This window comes from Dendrobates tinctorius, unplaced genomic scaffold (genome assembly GCF_039654945.1).
Source record: "Dendrobates tinctorius isolate UK_male_01 unplaced genomic scaffold, ASM3965494v1 ptg000174l, whole genome shotgun sequence".
Taxonomy (NCBI): Eukaryota; Metazoa; Chordata; class Amphibia; order Anura; family Dendrobatidae; genus Dendrobates; species Dendrobates tinctorius.
In genome coordinates, this window is record NW_027361841.1 from 1,186,661 (window position 1) to 1,204,407 (window position 17,747).

Below are 17,747 nucleotides of genomic sequence, written 5' to 3' on the forward strand. Positions count from 1 at the left end.
TCCCGAGTTCAAATCCCACCAAGTACAACATCTGCAAGGAGTTTGTATGTTCTCCCTGTGTTTGCGTAGGTTTCCTCCCACACTCCAAAGACATACTGATGGGGACTCTAGATTGTGATCCCCAATGGGGACAGTGCCGATAATGTCTGTAAAGCGCTATGAAATTAATGGCGCTATATAAATGAGTAAATAAATAAATATTGCCTCTACGTGCAATGTAAATAAAGCCTAAAATGTCCAATTATGGTTTAATATGCTTTGTCAAGAAAAAACTACTTGCGGTAGATGTCCTATAACTGTACAGTTTTAGAAATATGGTTTCCTTGTTTAACTATACAACATGTATTTGGCAGTCATCAGCAATATTTTAGATATTTTCTTTTCATTATCCATAGGTGCAGAGAACATGGAGCAGCCCAGCCTTACTGTACACATGTGTCCTAAGTGTCAACTGATTGTGCCTGACATGGATACCCTACAGATTCATGTCATGGACTGCATTACATAAAAGCAATGACTTGTAGCTTTACCGTTATTTTTTTAATTTGAGCATCTTAGCTTTTTCTCATGAGATAACTCCATCGATCTTGGAGGCATTGAACTCAACTGGCACTAAGGGAGCTTGGATAATAATTAGGCATTGATTTCAATTCTTGTATTTAGTTTACGGTTTCTTAACACAGAATTCCTGATAAACACTTGTTAACATAGCCTTTCATGCGCCAATCAGAATGCAATTTGTTCTATATGTTTAGTCCATCATTTAGACAAAGTCACTGTTATCCTGGTAATAATGCAAATTAAAACCTGCAATAAAGTTTGTGTTTTATCACCTTCAGTGGTGAAAGTGCTGGAGATCAAAAGGAATTTTATCTTATACACCACCTCCACTTATGAAAACATATGTCTCCAGACTTGTCATTTATTTTACTATAGTAGATACTTAGGGCCCAATTCATTAAGAGTGTTGTTTTGCATGTCCGTCATAATGGAGAGGGGAGCACTGAAGATGTACCAAATTTATCAGGAGGTGTGCACCTCTTTAATAAATTTGGTGTATGTTTCAACTTTTGTGCGCCACCATCATTTTCTGTTTTAATTTACGTCACCCTGTGGTGTAAATTATCACCAAAGTGTTGACATGAAAACACCAAAAGTCAAGTTTGAGTAACTTTTGCAACATTTCAAGAATATTTACATCAGAATTCTGGCTAACGAAATGACTTGTTTAATGGGGCCAGTCTAGATAGGAAAGCTGGTTTTGTAGGACATTATAGGGTGGTATAACTGGTCTTCCTTATTAATATCTTCATATTAGGAAATAAGAGCTGAGCAGTGAAAACTTTGGGGCAGTTTAGAATGTATTTTTGATATTGAGATAATATAAGGTATTATTTTCCATAGACTTCTCTCACAATATATTTTTGTTTTGTGGACCTCTGTAAATTATGTGTAAACTGTGCACGCCCGACTCTGTGTGAAAGCAGAGAGCGGATAGCTGGAATTATATTAATGAAATTTAACATTTTCCTCTCTGCGAATGTGCCATCATGTAGAAGCGTGGATATGTATCTTTGTTTGGCCTTCAAAGTGCAACTTTTCTGGGCATTTAAAACATAACTAATTCTTGTTGTCAGCCTTACAAATATTACAAAATAAGAATAAAAGAAAATTCACTGGGTTAATAGGTGTAATGGTTATGCTCAGTTCTGCTAACTCTTCAATATTCTTAGGGTTGAATTACCTACTACAGGGAATTCCAAAAGTGATCTAAGGGATAAATTCATCAAGCAGTTTACCAAAATTAGGGTGTAAAAATGTTTGAGAATGTCACAAAATTTCTATGGAACAAGTAGTTTGGCATAAATTTGGGCATTTTTATACCATTCCCAACCAGCTCCACAAACTTTTTATAAAACTGGGAAGGGGATATGGCCAAGGCCAGTTGACAAACTTTACAATAAGTGGCGCAAAGTTACATCAGAAATGTCCCCCAGTCCAGATGACCCGATTGATGCACCAAATTTATTAAGCGTGTGCTTATTAATGAATTTGGCACACTAGCCCGCTGCTCATAAAGTTGTGAGTACAATGCCTGTCTACAAGCTGTGCACTTTTGTACGACAAAATTCTATCTTTATATGAAAACTGGATCTTACAATGGTGTTAAAAGAAACCTGTCACCATTTTTTTCCCATGTAAAGTAGGGCTAGCACCTGTAAACCCTCTGTTACAGCGTTCTAGAATGCTGTCTATATGTCCCCAATGCTTTCTACAAAAAAACATAATAGTTTTTTTTATACTCTCCAACGGGGCGGTCAAGTCTTATGGGGTGTCGCTGGTCTTGATCCGGCGCCTCCTCTTCTTGCTTTGTGTGGAGGACACGTCCTACATCATCCACAGTGTCCTCGGCATTGCTCTCCTACGCAGGCGCACTTGTCTTTAGTATGTATGTATGCACCAGTGGTTTTTGGTCTTTTCCCAAGCATGTGCACTATAATACTTTGCTCTGCCCTCGGTAGGGCAGATAAATGCCCTGGAGCGCGATGCCAGGGATACTGTGTGGATGACATAGAAATGGTCGTCACAAAACAAGAAGAGCAGAGGCGCCAGATCAAGACCAGCACCGCCGCCCCTCAGACCAGACCACAATTCTCAATAGGTGAGCATAATAAAAGTTATTTGTTTTATGGTTAGTGCATTCTAGAATTCTTTAAATGAGGGTGTACAGGTGCTGGCCCTACTTTATATGGGAAAACCATGGCAACAAGTTCCTTTTTAAAGCTTGTTTTAACTATGAGGAAATGTTGACGTTCGGTTTTCACATGTCTGATCCTTAATTGTACCACAAGACAGGTTTCGGTCATAAGTATTTGGCAGCATTAAGTCCCACCTTACCAAATGAAATAAGCAAGTATCTGTGAGTGCATGCTAATAGGGATTTTTGGGGATTATTGTAAATTTATATGTTGGTTCTTCCCTGCTCAAAGAAGCACCTTTTTGTTAATGTACTTACTAAAGATGGGAGAAGGCTATTCACAGCAGCCCGGTCTGCAAACTCTGAACGCTCATTACCTGCCATCATCCCGGCTATTCCTTTGATTCGCTGGACTGTCGTGATGTCATCAGTCCCAGCTTGGCTTATCAAAAGATAGCACTTGGGGATGATTATATAAATAGTGATTCCCAGGGCTCAAATCCAGTTGGTCATGGCATACTCACCTGGCTGCCGGACCAGGATCATGCAAATCTATTCTTTGATTCTAGCATAAACCTTTTTTGCAAACTTCACTTGGGTCAAGAATCTCCCTTTTAAGTAATAACTTGTGTTTTTGTTAATTTATAAAACTCAACTGACTTTTTTTTTTTAAATGGGAAAGTTCCTAAAATAAACAGTTGTATGGAAAATTGCATTATGGCAAACTTGTTATAAACTACAATTTTTCTAGAATGAAAATATTCTATTAAAAGTAACTGTAGAAAATAAACTACAGCTAAGAGAATAGAATAAATAAAGCTACAAAAAATGAAAGGCAACACTTAGAGAGAACCTGTCATCATGCTTATGCATGGTAAAGTAAAGCTATGGCCATAATACAGATTCAGTAGATGCCTTCAGTGATGAACTCCGCTGCCTGGTTGTTAAATAAGCATTTCAAGTTTGGGATTCAGAAGCTTTCGGTGCTATTGAATCTGTTACAGTGCCTTTATAGCCATTTCTTTACAATGCATAATCATAGTGACAGGTTCTCTAAGTTACCTAAAAGTTTGCTACAGTGACCTTTACATCTGCCCCCTTTTCCCCAGTTATGTTTGATATTAGAAATCAATAGATTATTTTGTACATGTCCTTACTCATGGCAGTGGCGTATAGTAAAGTTCAGATCCCATGGCGCTAAATTCTCTAAGCATCAGGAGAATGCTCCAAGGGGAGGGAATATTCCTGATGCTACAGCCAGGCTGCCTGGATTTTATGTGGACAGCAACTCTGAATGGAAATAAAGCTTAGATCTAGTTAATTTGTGATATACGAGTGATCTCTGCTTTCTACTCTTAATATAGGGCTCTCTTAGTGCATAGTATAGAGATGCTATCAGACGCAATAGCTGAAAGTGATGATTGTCGATGCCCAGCTCAGTCTGTGGTATATGTTCCTGAAGGTCAAAAATATCTGTTGGTCCTAGTGTGGACAATACGTGGTGCTCCAGAACCAGAGCAGATATCCTGCGTTCACGTCTGCCACATTTCAGCACATGGAATAATAACTTTTCTGCTGTTTGCACGGTTCTGACTGCTCCATCTGATGGTACAAAATGAGCAATCCCTCTATTAACTTGCAGTAAATGGTAAGCGCTTGTAAAATCTTGGGGAGGTCTACTGCTCACCAGAGCCCATCTACACTTATTACAGGAGAGCTGTTTGAAGGCTTCTCTCACAACCCAGCCTGCCATGTATATTTCAGATTTATGAAGGGTCACGTCCAACAATCTGGATTGGTAGATGTGGCAGGACAGTTCAATACTTGTTTCTTCAAATGGAGAAGGAATGAGCTGTTGAAAACTAGTCAAACCATGTCCTATCCATCTACTCGCACAGCTGTCATTCTTTATATCTACATCGACAAATCCACATTGTGACATCAGATTCCCTACTGTACGAGTTACATCAAGTGCTGTTGGTCTTGTATCTGCACCACCTGAAAGAGAGAAGGGGGGACAATTTGAGAAATCAAGAAACGATGACAATATGAACTGTATCTGTTAAAGTGTAAGGCCTCATACTCGGCATTCTTTGTGCCATGCTTTGGCAAAGCCTAAATGGAGGAATAATATTATAAAAAAAGTTGTTTTGTTTTTTGTCCAATTCCAGTTTTGACAGAAAAATGTACTAAAACTACACTGTTTGCCTCTCACTGTCTCTTCCACTGAGACTGGTGTTCTGATCCTACATCCAAGATGGCCACCAGTAGCATAAGGAGCAGTGTTAAGTATGATCCTAACCTCCACAACACAGGGAAGAAGCAAAATGTGGTTCAGACTTGATCACTACTTCCTATGCCACTGCCATCGTGGATGAAAGAAGACAAACACTGTTCTCCAGTAAGTCGGTGGGAAGCAAACTGAGGGCAGGCACCATGTAGGGGTGACTGTAAAGGACAAATGTGGAAAGTAGCTTTTGGATCCCTGTATGGCACATTCCTCCAAAACTGAAATGTGAGCTTCCCAATTCTTATATTCCACAATGTCCCGGAGGTCAGACAACCGCTAATGACAACCAATAATGCTGGAATTTATTTTCAGAATACTAAAAGATGGAATTACTCCTTAACTAAAGATAAAATATTCATCATGTTGATCCCCTGCATGTTAGCAGCAAAGAAAACTATTTGCACTAAACTAATTTTACAACAATTCTCCATTACACTGTTGTTTAAGGCATGCCACATCTCCAGTGGCTTCCGTGTACCTATTTATATTGTATTACAGATGTTAAGTAAACCAGACATGAAACTCTACCTGTACGCCTCACACTGTTAATAAGTTCCTTGAGGTGATGGGTCCCGAATCTATATGTAGTGATGCAGTCATGATCCATGATTAGACGAGGTAACAATTCACTGAGCGAAGAAATAGTCACTAGGAGACCAACAGAACACCAGGCCCTAGGACAAGAACCCACAGAGAAGTTACAGTCTGCCAGAGACTCTACACAACCACGATTTCCATCCGTGCTTTATGCCAAGATCCACTCCCATTTTTATCAGACTTATAGGTTACAGGGCAATGCGGTGCACTACACATATCCATGTGATGAACGCCCTATAGAAATCTTAGTGGAGTGCAATTACAAAAATTCAACCATAAAAAATGGGTTTCAGAATGTGTTAAAATAAGAATTGTTTTTTACTCTGACTTTTTTTTTTTTTAACAAAAATACGAAGCAAAAAAGTGAAAAGGGGTTAACTGGGACTTAGTTTTTAGGGACATTGTATTAAAAAAAAACTAGTTGCTAACTGTCTTATGTCAAGATCTCTTCTGCCACAGAACAGTCACAGGATGCTGCTCCTGTCAGCGATCCAGTGGCTTCCGCTGATGTGACTTTGACAGAGCGGCTTCTCTTCATCTCTACTCTGTTGATGGGGCTTAACTGTGGTTGGCATGTTAATTTGACAGCTGACTTCCAACAGTTTGACAGCTGGTTACCCGCTGTCTATTAGCATGACGCTGGCAGTCACACCCTGTCGACAGATCAGCACAGAAGAGGAGCTATGCTGTTGACTTGGAGTAGCTGAATCGCTGACAGGAGCGGTCTGTGACTGCTCTAGACCAGTTACAACAGGATGGTCGGTGCAAAATAGTTTTTAGGCACATAATAAAGTTAAGCCCTGGATAATTCTAATGTGCTGATCCCCCTGAAAAATACTATAAAAAGGAGATTTTTGTGTACTCACCGTAAAATCTCTTTCTCTTAGCCTTTAATTGGGGGACACAGAACCTTGGGTGTTATGCTGCTGTCCACTAGGAGGCGACACTATGCATAATCTGAAAAAGATTAACTTTGGCTCCTCCTCTGCAGTATACACCCCTGGACGGCGTCAGCCTTCTCCAGTTTTGTGCCAAAGCATAAAGGAGGAACGTAACCAAATAACATAACCATGCCTGTAAGAAGGCTACTATGTACGAGCTCAAAGAACAATATGAGAACTCAACAGGAAACAACGGCCCGTAAGGGCAACAGGGTGGGAGCTGTCCCCCCCAATTAAAGGCTAAGAGAAAGAGATTTTACGGTGAGTACACAAAAATCTCCTTTACTCTGTCGCCTAATTGGGGGACACAGAACCTTGGGACGTCCCAAAGCAGTCCCTGGGTGGGAAGCAGTGGACGAATATTGTGCTGACAGTCCCCTAGACTTGGGGTACTGCCGCCTGCAGAACCAGTCTACCCAGGCTCGCATCCGCTGAGGACTGGGTATGAACACTGTAGTGTTTCGTAAACGTGTGTAGGCTAGTCCAAGTGGCCGCCTTGCACACTTGTTGTGCCGAAGCCTGATGCCGAATGGCCCAGGATGCCCCTACTGCCCGTGTAGAGTGTGCCGTGATACCGGCCGGAAGAGGGGAACTGTTAAGTCGGTAGGCCTCATGTATGGTGGACCTGATCCACCTGGCAAGGGTAGCCTTGGAAGCCGGCAACCCCTTGCGACTACCTTCCGGAAGAATGAAGAGGGAATCAGATTTCCGGAAAGGTGCAGTCCTGGACACGTAAATCCGCAAAGCTCTGACGAGGTCAAGCGTATGCAGAGCCTTCTCCACTCTATGAACCGGAACCGGGCAAAGGGAAGGCAGTGAAATCTCTTCGTTAAGGTGAAAGTTGGACACAACCTTCGGAAGGAAGGATGGTACCGTGCGGAGAACCACCTTGTCCTGGTGAAAGGCTAGGAAAGGCCGTCTGCAGGAAAGTGCTGACAATTCCGACACTCTGCGTAACGAGGTGATCGCCACTAGAAAAACCACTTTCTGAGACAGAATGGAGAGTGGAACTCAGCTCTAAGAGGTTCGAAGGGTGGGGCTTGCAATGCTGTCAGGACCAGATTGAGGTCCCACGTATCCAGCGGACGTTTGTAGGGAGGAACCAATCGGGAAACTCCTTGGATGAAAGTCCTTACTTGCGGTTTAATAGCAATGCGCTTTTGAAAAAGGACTGAAAGCGCCGACACCTGACTCTTAAGCGAACTTAAGGATAGCTTGGCGTCTAGGCCCGATTAAAGAAAACCTAGTACCTTCGGGAGGGAATAAGGGAGTGGGACTTGTCCATGAGATTCGCACCAAGAAAAGAAAGCTCTCCAGGTACGATAATAGAGCTTGGCGGAGGCAGGCTTCCTTGCCCTGATCATAGTTGCAATGACTGCCGGTGAAAAACCTGCCTGGGTTAGAATCCAGGTTTCAAGGGCCATGCCGTCAAATTGAGAGCCCCTGAATTCTGGTGGAAGAACGGACCTTGAGACAGAAGGTCGTGACGGTCGGGTAGACGCCAGGGGGCGTCTGCCGTAAGTACCAAGTACGTCTGGACCAGTCTGGCGCGATGAGGATGGTTAGAACTCCCTCTTGCTTGATCTTCCTCACGACCCTGGTGATTAGGGGGAGGGGTGGAAAAATGTACAGGAGTCGGAACTGGGACCAGTCCTGGACCAGGGCATCCGCTCCGAGCGACTGCGGGTCGTGTGTCCTGGCCATGAAATTGGGGACCTTGGTATTGAGATGGGATGCCATTAGGTCCACATCCGGGGTTCCCCAGCGTTGACAGATCTGGTAAAAAATCTCGGGATGGAGAGACCACTCCCCCGAGTCCATTCCTTGCCTGCTGAGGAAGTCGGCTTCCCAGTTTTCTACACCCGGAATGTGTACCGCAGAAAGTACCGACCTTGTATCTTCCGCCCAGCGGAGGATATGAGCCACTTCTCTCATCGCCTGGGCGCTGCGGGTCCCGCCTTGGTGGTTCACGTATGCCACAGCCGTGGCATTGTCCGACTGTATCCGTATGTGCGAGGCTGCAAGCAAGTGATGAAAGGCTCTCAGTGCCAAGAGGATGGCCCTGATTTCCAGAACATTGATGGGCAATGTCACTTCCCTCGGTGACCACTTGCCCTGTGCCCTGTGATGTAGGTGCACCGCCCCCCAGCCTGTCAGGCTTGCATCGGTAGTCAGGATCTTCCATTGTCCTGAGAGGAATGGCTTCCCTCGTGTAAGCGAGGTTGGTTTGAGCCACCAATGCAGGGATCTCCTGGTTGATGACGTCAACCTGAACTCCCTGTCGAGGGAGAAGGGGTTCCTGTCCCAAGACCTGAGTAATGGCTAGTTGAAGGACCCTGAGGTGAAACTGGGCAAATGGCACTGCCTCTATTGCTGCTGCCATACTGCCGAGGATTCTCATGGCAAACCGGAGAGATCGAGGAGGACTGCGAAGGAGTGTGCGAACTCCCAGACGGATGGCTAGTGTCTTGTCCTTGGGAAGGAGCACCAGGCCCCTGGCGGTGTTGAATACCATTCCCAGGAATGTTAGAGTCCGAGTTGGGATGGTCGACGATTTCTGTAGGTTGACTAGCCATCCCAGGCGACTCAGAGTGTCTAGAGTGATTGAGACACTGACCTCGCAGTCTCTGAAAGTGGGAGACTTGACGAGGAGGTCGTCCAGGTACGGGACGACTAGGATGCCTCTTGAGTGCAGGACGTCCATGGTGGCCGCCATGACTTTGAACGTTCTTGGAGCTGTGGCGAGTCCGAACGGAAGGGCGACAAACTGGTAGTGGTTTTGGTTGACCGCGAACCTGAGAAACCTCTGGTGGGCGGGAGCAATTGGTATGTGGAGATACGCATCCTGTATGTCTATGGAGGCGAGGAATTCTCCCTGCTCCATGGATGCAATGATGGACCGGAGGGACTCCATGCGGAAATGACGGACCCGTACGTAATTGTTGAGCTGTTTTAGGTCCAGTATGGGTCGGACGCCGCCTCCTTTCTTGGGGACTACGAACAAATTTGAGTAGAATCCTCGGAATCTCTCGTTCGCGGGAACCGGCACCACAACTCCTGATTGAAGGAGAGAGGAAACCGCTTGGTGGAAAACACGAGCCTTTTCTGGTGGTGTTGGAGGAACAGAAAGGAAGAACCGGTTCAGTGGAACGGAAGTGAACTCTATCTTCTATCCGGAAGACACTATTTCCCTGACCCACCTGTCTTCTGTAATAGGCAGCCAGACTTGCTGAAAGAGTAAAAGTCGGCCGCCTACTGGTGGGGTGTCTTCCGGAGGTCTCGAGTCATGATGAAATGATGAAGTGAAGTTCTGAGGTTTTCCTCCCTTGGGTTTCGCTTGGCCTGCTTTCGACTGCCAAGCCCAGTCCGGTCGCTGCTGCGTCCGTGGGTTGTCTCTGCGTGGAGAACGGTTGCGGTTTTGCACTGTGCGTGAAACGGACCAGCCTGAGGAATTCCGAAAGGATCGGAATCGCGTCTGGTTTCTTCGTTTAAACGTGCGTTTCGGTTTTAGTTGAGGGAGAGAGGTACTCTTACCCCCAGTGGCATTGGCTATCATGGTGTCCAACTTTTCGCCGAAAAGTCTGACAGTAATATACGGAAGACGCGTGAGGGACTTCTTTGAGGCCGCATCCGCTTTCCATTCTCGCAGCCAGAGGATGCGTCGGATCGTGATGGCGTTAGATGCTATTCCCGCTACACCTCTGGCGGAATCCAGGGCTGCATGAATCATGTAGTCTGCTACCACTGCCATCTGGACCGCTTGGTCCGAGAGTTCAGGATTTGAAGCCTGAAGACCCTCCTGTAGTTTTTTGGCCCAAGCCAGGATGGCCTTGGCTGCCCAAACTGAAGCGAATGCAGGGCCCAGAGAGGCGCCTGCCACTTCGAAAATAGAACGAGCCATGCGTTCTACTTGCCGGTCTGCTGCGTCCCTGAGGATTGAGCTATCCGGCAGAGAGAGTAAAGTCTGCGCTGCTAGCCTAGAAACCGGAGGGTCCACTTCAGGTGGATCTGTCCATTGTTTGGTGTCTTTCTGTGGGAAGGGGTACTTCGCTTCCAAATATTTGCGATTAGCGAATTTTTTGTCAGGCTGCGCAAACTGTTTGGTAAGTATTTTCTCAAACTCATCGTGATTAGGGAAGACCTTAGGTGGTTTTTGAACACTTTCGAAGCAAATCCTATGTTCTGGGACTTCCGGGGGCGACTCTGGAATTTTTTGCACCCGATGAATGGCAGAAATTATGTCCTCAACTAGCGCTGTATTGCTAAGGGGAGAAGGTACCACAGACCTGACCGTTTCATTATCTGAGTCGGAGTCACAGATGCCCTCCGAATCCTGTGCCTCGCTAAGGTGATCCCTGGAGGGTGACCTGGGGCGGGGGTCTTCTGTGGTGGGGGATCCCTGTGGTAAATTGCACTGTCTGTCTGTGGCAGGGGACTGCTCAGGAGACCTGGAATGACGCTGTCTCTCCCTAGAGGGGGACGACCTTGTGCTATAGTGCGACTTAGGTGATCTAGACCTGTGGGTCCGCTTACGTCTGTGAGAGTCGGAAGCAGCATGTTCCTGAGACAAGCTGTCCGTTTGCTGTGTACCGTCCATAGCCGGGGCCCGACTCTGCAGAGCTTGCAGTAATGTAGCAGTTAGGTTGTCTATGGACTGTGACCTAGACCGAGACATCTGAGTTGCCCATTCCGGCGTGGCCTGTGACACTGAAGCGTCAGTAGGGACTCCCTGGGGTTCTGACCCAGAGTTCTGGATGCAGTCCCGGCAGTGCGGATACGTGCTGCCACTAGGGAGCGTGGCTTTGCAGGCTGTGCAGAATGCATAGAAACATTCCTGCCTGGTTCTCTTCCTTGAGCCCGGCATAGTGCACAGAGGCTGGCTATAAGGGATCGTACAGGGGTGGCTATGCAGAGGGAACCCACAGAAAGCCTTATAGGAAGTATAGATTCACAGCTGAGTATGAGAACCCAGCTGTGAGCTTACCCCACCGGTGTGCCTCTAGGTCCAGCGCCGACAGATCCAAGTTCTGTGCCCCCCGGAGACCGCTGTGATGCTCCTCTCCTGGATCTCATCCAGAAAAAAAAAAAAAAAAAAATGGCCACCGGGGCTCTGAGGAGAGGGAGGAGGGGGCGGAGAGCTGAAAAGGGCACGCTGGGCTGTGTAAAAACGCGCCCTTTCTGCTTCAATCCGCCCCTTCTATGACACTCCAGCGTGTCATTTCGGTCATCCGGGGGGCGGGGCGGGGAAAAGGCGGCGGCTTCAGCTAGGCCGAAGCCGCGGCCTAATTTAGAAGCCTGATGCCCAGGAGGGCTCCAGAGCGGCGCGGTAGTCCGGGGGGGGCGGATTTGTACCAGACCCCCCCAGAATGGTCGACTGGATAGCGGTGGGGGTAGCAGGGGCAGCGGTTTTTGTATGGGGTGCCCCTGAAGCGCTATGGAGCCGCTGCTGTTGCAGACACAGGGATGCAGAAAAAACCCTGTCTCTGCTGTGCCATCCAGTCCGCACCCTCCCCCGGCCCCAACAGGATCCCTCAGCCAGCCTGGGGTCCCTGGAAGCTGCGGATGCTGCCTGATCTCCGACCCTACCTGAGGCGTCTCAACCTAATGCCCCCTGCGGGGGATTAGGGAGGGTGCGTCTGTCACCGTCAGGGGGTCTTCATCCTCGCCTCAACCCAGACCCCTTAAAGGGGTTGGGGAAGGAGGGGGGGTCTCGATCTCGAACCAGGACCTGAGGGACTGGGGAGGGAGCGACATGGGGAAAAACCACCTCGACCTCAACCGGGTACCCCTAATAGGGGACCGAGGAGGGAGCCATGCCGGGAGTCTCGCTGGAGACCCACTTTTCTTCATCTGTATTTCCGGACGAAAAAAGGAAAAAACGGAAGAAAAAAAGGTGTGCCTCCTTGCGACACTAAGCAAAAACTGGAGAAGGCTGACGCCGTCCAGGGGTGTATACTGCAGAGGAGGAGCCAAAGTTAATCTTTTTCAGATTATGCATAGTGTTGCCTCCTAGTGGACAGCAGCATAACACCCAAGGTTCTGTGTCCCCCAATTAGGCGACAGAGTAATAGATGTTACCTGAAAATAAGTAAGTTAATATTCTACCCTGTAAACTGTCCATTTAAAATCGCAATGTCTGAATAAGGCTGGTACACTGCAACATCTGCTGCACAACAGCAAAAAATTAAGCAAAAGAAAAATAGGGTAATTAACAGATTTGAAAAAATAACTAAACTATGTAAAAGCCATCCCACCAGCGCCAAGGTGTACCCAATTGTGACCTTATTAAAACCTTACCATGTGTCAAAAATTACCTTAATGTGAATTAGGGCTGTGAAGGACAGGAGCCCAAGTATGGAAGCGATATAAACGTAATGACCAACTCAAAGAGACAACATCAGGGTAAATGTTAATTTTGTTTTTCTTAGGTTTTGTTTGACTATTCGAGCTGTTATTTTGCTTTTAAAGAAAATGGCAAGTGAGTTGCATACAACCAGAAATCCAAACACATTTGCGACTGTGTCACGGTCACAAGTCACAAATCGACACCATAAGAAATCAACAGATGTGATATTGCAATGCAACACTACTTTCAGTGTATCCTTACCCCTAAAAGATGTAAACTAGTGACTAGTGATGCGGCTGTCTAGCAGGTGCTATCGTCGATAGTGTATGGAGCAAGGCCGTGCCCACTAGATAGCTATTGCCTGGGAGTATGCATAACGCATATGTACCAGTTAGTCTCTGCTTGGAAACCGGTGTATCCTGGCAGTGCACAGTGAATGCATTGGGGGGGATTGATAAGTCTGCAATCACACAGAGTGACTGCAAACATATCAACTTAGACAGAAAAACCCATTTGATACAAAACTTTAGCATGAATTTTTTTTTACCTTGAAGATTGGAAAAGGAAGTTATTGTCACAAGTTCTAAGAGTCAATAAGTATTCACGGGTCTCTTGCAGGATTTGGAGTTTTTGCTCCAAGTTGTTCTGATTTATGGGGCCTTTGTCACCTTGCAGTCGCACACTCCTGCTACTGCAGATATCAAATAATCTACCAATAATCTGCAAGTAAAACAACAAGACAAAACCTCAGGATCTATACATCATAACAGCAATAAAATACAGTAAGAGCAAAGTCATTACCCAAATGCTGAAGAATAGCCTAGGAAAAGGGATCAACAACCTGCAGACGACAGCTGCCTGACCGAATGTGGCTGGCAAACAATTTATATAAGTATTGAAGGTTGCTCACCCCTAATTTAGATTTTATGCTGATTAACCAGGGACTTGAAATGGAAATGTTACAGTTCTTAAACCCCTTCTCCAAATTAGAAAGTCAATTAATGTTCTTGGAAGGGGTCCACATGTGTAGGAAGGAGCTTAGGAACTGACCTCAGTCAAACACGTGCCTGATGCCAACTGTAATCCATAGCTGACATCTGTCTCTAACAGCAATACCCGGTGCGGAGCTCCGATTGATAGGGTATCTAAATGGTTAACCTAGTCTATCTCTGACGGCTGCAATTAAATGGAACCACGAGCCAGTGCCCAATAGTGGTGGAGCAAAGTATTCTGTTGCTACCATTTTGGTACTTCTATGCAGCTCAGTCACTGCCTGAGCTTCATAGGAGACCATATTCTTCACTTTATACTGCAATCTGCAGTACATATACGATCGTAGGTTCAAGGGGGCTAAAAAATAATGTAAAAAAGTTTAAATATATAAGAATTCAAATCGCCACTTTTTCACCTGTTAAATATAGGGAAAAATAATCAAAGATCTTTGATATTCATCATAAAAAACTGACTCCTCTCCACCAGACTAGATAATGGACGGGGGGCGTGGCCTGGAGTGAGATGTGAGCAGACGTGTGCTCATCCAGCTCCTGTACAGTATCTAGCCAGGACATACTTTGTAACACTTAGGGTACCGTTACACTTAGCGATGCACCAGCGATCCCGACAACGATATGGATCGCTGGTGCATCGCTAAGTGGTCGCTAGTGAGCTGCCACACAGGCAGGTCAGTGCCATAGCAGCGGTCGGGGGTCGCTACTTACCTGTCAGACGCGGCGATCCTGACGTCCTCCCGCCCGCGTCCACACGTCGCTTGTCGGCGCCACAGGAAGCTGACCGAGAAACGGCCCAGGCAGTTCTCGCGCGATCAGCGATAACCAGCGGGGAGCCGGTCGGAGGTAAGTATCACACATAGCGATATCGCTATAACGTCACAAAAACCAGTGACGTTATAGCGATATTGCTAGCAATATCACCTAGTGTGACAGGCCCTTTAGAAACACTTCATTATCTCCCTACTGTGAAGATCAAAGTGCGGTGACCCTGCTACATCCTCTGGAACGCTCTTATATCATCCATGACAGGCAAAAAAGGCCTCAGAAAGAATGCCGGGAATCCAGACAGGACGGCCCAAGATGGCTCTCAGGCTGCTGGTGAGGTGGAGGAGGGGCCGGCCCGAGATGAGAGCAGGAAGATGGACGCTGTGAGTAGATTACAGCGTTTTGCCAGGAGCACAGGAGGGCACCAGACTCAAAACGAAGGTGGAGGAGATGTTTGCACATCAGAGGTATGAGAAGGGAGAGGAGGAAACTGAGCAGGGGGAGGTGGACAATGATGAAAGTGAAGATAAGATTCAGAGTGGCTCTCGGGGAAGTGACACAGGACATGGTGAGGTGAATGCAGAGTTGCTGAGGGGGAAAAAAGGGAGAACTGTTATTGCCGGAGAAGCCGACCTTAAAAGATGTTTTTCGCGCCATAATACACTGACTCCTCTATCAGCAACATGGCGACACAGCTAGGCAACATCCAAGCTAATGTGACTAAAATGCAGCACACTATGCATGTGGTGAAGGAGAGGGTGGGAGAAGTTGAAAAAAGAGCTCTGCGGAGGACTATATAGCAGAAGCTGAGAAGGAATATAAACAAATGGCAATGGCCCTTACTGCTGTCCAGGCCAAAGTGGATGACTTGGAAAACAGGTCCCGGCGCAATAACCTGAGATTGGTCGGCGTGCCGGAAAAAGTTGAGGGCAATACCCCTACGGAATTCTTTGAGAAATGGCTCTTGGAAAAGATGGGTGCTGATAAATTGTCACGGTTCTATGCCATTGAACGAGGTCACAGGGCTCCCACGTGTCCCCTCCCCACTGGGCGTCCACCACGGACTGTAATAGCTAAAGTGCTCCATTACTAGGACAGAGATACCATGTTGAGGCTTGCTAGAGATCACTCAGACCTTGTGATTAATGGTTCTGCAATTTCCATTTTTCCGGACTATTCTATTGAAGTGCATAAGCAGAGAGCCAGGTTTATTGATATCAAGAAAAGGTTACGGGAAATTGGTGTGAAATGTTATACCCTGCCAAGCTGCGGATCGTAACTGCAAATAAAGTTCAATTTTTCTGTGATGCCAAGGATGCTCTCAGATGGCTGGACTGTAATGTGAAACAACTATGGTTGGAAAAGGAGAAAGTCTCTGCAGACTGAAGGTTTCATGAACGGCGTGTGTTTACCTAATTGCCACTTACGGTGGCTTCCTGGGAGGTTCTTTGTGGCGATATACTATGTTCATTTTTGTTCACAAGTTTAAGACGTGGATCTTTTTCTTTTTTCTAATACGGGAAAAGATATCTGGCTTTCTTTGTTACAATTTTTTTTGTTCTAGGGATAGTTGTTGGGGCAGGGGGGGGTAGAGGGTAATGGGGATGGTTTATGTCATGCTTCTTCAGGACATTTACATGTTGTTGCACATTTTATGTCATATACAAGTCTGAGTATCAATGCTGGGTGACGTGAAAATTCTGAGCTGGAATGTTAGAGGCTTTGCAGCTGATGTTAAAAAACAAGCAATTTTTCAGTTTTTGCGCACAGCGAAACTAGCTATAATATGCTTGCCAGAGACTCATATGGCCCCAGACAGGATTCACACCCTGAATGGGCGTTGGATACAAGAGAGCTATCATGTTACGTACTCGAGGGGACCTATTCGAGGGGAGTATCTTGATATGTAAGGGAACGAAGTTTGAAAAGCTCAACGTCATCATTGACCCGGAGGGGCAGTACGTGTGTCTATTATGCAAACTTGGTGGTGGGCCTATACTGCTCATATCTGTGTATGTTCCGCCACCGTATAACAATACACTGTTTTTGAAAATACTTGAAATTATCGCGGGCTTCCTTGGAGTCCCATACTTGGTGGTGGGGGATCTCAACAATGTACCTGACTCTCATTGGGATAGAGGTAGGGGAGAGGAAATGAAACCGGGGGGTAACTGTACTCGATTTGGTGCTTTGTTGAGAGAGACATCTATGATTGATCTCTGGAGGGTCTGAAACCCTGGGGGGCGTAGATTCTCGTGCTTCTCAGCGACTTTTTCTTCTTTGTCAAGGATTGATCTGGCATTGGGGGACAACCAGATGTTAAGACTTGTGACAGATGTGGGATATTTGACTAGAACGGTGTCTGACCATTCTCCTGTGTATGTCGTACTTGGTGAGCAAGGTCAGATAATGAATAACAAACCCCCTTGGCGACTAAACCCCTTCTGGCTGCAGTTAATTGATCTAATTAATTGAGGTGATCTAGAGAAAGAGCTCCAAGAGTTCTTCAAGGTTCATAGTGGTACGGCCCATGAGGGAGTTGTTTGGGAGGCCATGAAAGCTTTCTTTAGGGGGCTTTGCATTAAAGGGATAACCAGGGTTCAGACTAATACTAAGCAGGAGAATCAATGGGTATTCAGGGAACAGCGAGGCGGAGGAGGCACTGACCTTGAACCCATCCACTCAGGCAGAGGAGAGGCTTAAAAAGGCTCAGGTTGGAATAAATGCGCTCTCCTTACGGATGGCGGAACGAAAAAAGACGTTCCAAACTATGCAATACTTTGAAGAAGGAGAGAGAGACGGTCATCTCCTGGCCCTAGTGGCTGCTGCACAGAGAGAAAATGCATATATAATTGCCTTGAGTGGAGACGATGGGCAGGAGGTTTGAGATACTGCGAGCATACTAGAGGTGATGGAGGGTTTTTATATTAATTTATATAGATCACAGGCACATCCGACACATACAGAGACTAATGATTTCTTGGTCAGAGCTGAGCTTCCCAGATTGTCTGCAGAGAATCAGCAATTATTGGATAGACCGTTTAGCTTGGAGGAGTTGGAGGTAGCGTTGGCCTCTATGGCTAATGAAAAGGCTCCAGGG

The 17,747-nt window shown here is 46.1% G+C and overlaps 2 protein-coding genes across 6 annotated transcripts in view; one reads left to right on the forward strand and one right to left on the reverse strand.

Annotated features, from left to right (window-relative positions):
* OPTN (optineurin) overlaps positions 1-855 on the forward strand; it is a 105,866-nt gene extending 105,011 nt beyond the window's left edge. For both annotated transcript variants that reach the window (XM_073551267.1, XM_073551266.1), the window contains exon 14: positions 396-855. In XM_073551267.1, the coding sequence (XP_073407368.1) occupies positions 396-508 (113 nt within the window). In that variant the 3' untranslated portion in view covers positions 509-855. The remainder of the gene's footprint in view (positions 1-395) is intronic.
* The window catches only part of THAP9 (THAP domain containing 9), a 79,902-nt gene continuing 62,795 nt past the window's right edge, over positions 641-17,747 (reverse strand). For all 4 annotated transcript variants that reach the window (XM_073551264.1, XM_073551262.1, XM_073551263.1 and 1 more), the window contains 3 exons: positions 13,420-13,592; positions 5,517-5,662; positions 641-4,696 (listed from right to left, as the gene is read on the reverse strand). In XM_073551264.1, coding sequence (XP_073407365.1) covers positions 3,972-4,696; positions 5,517-5,662; positions 13,420-13,592 — 1,044 coding nt within the window. In that variant the 3' untranslated portion in view covers positions 641-3,971. The remainder of the gene's footprint in view (positions 4,697-5,516; positions 5,663-13,419; positions 13,593-17,747) is intronic.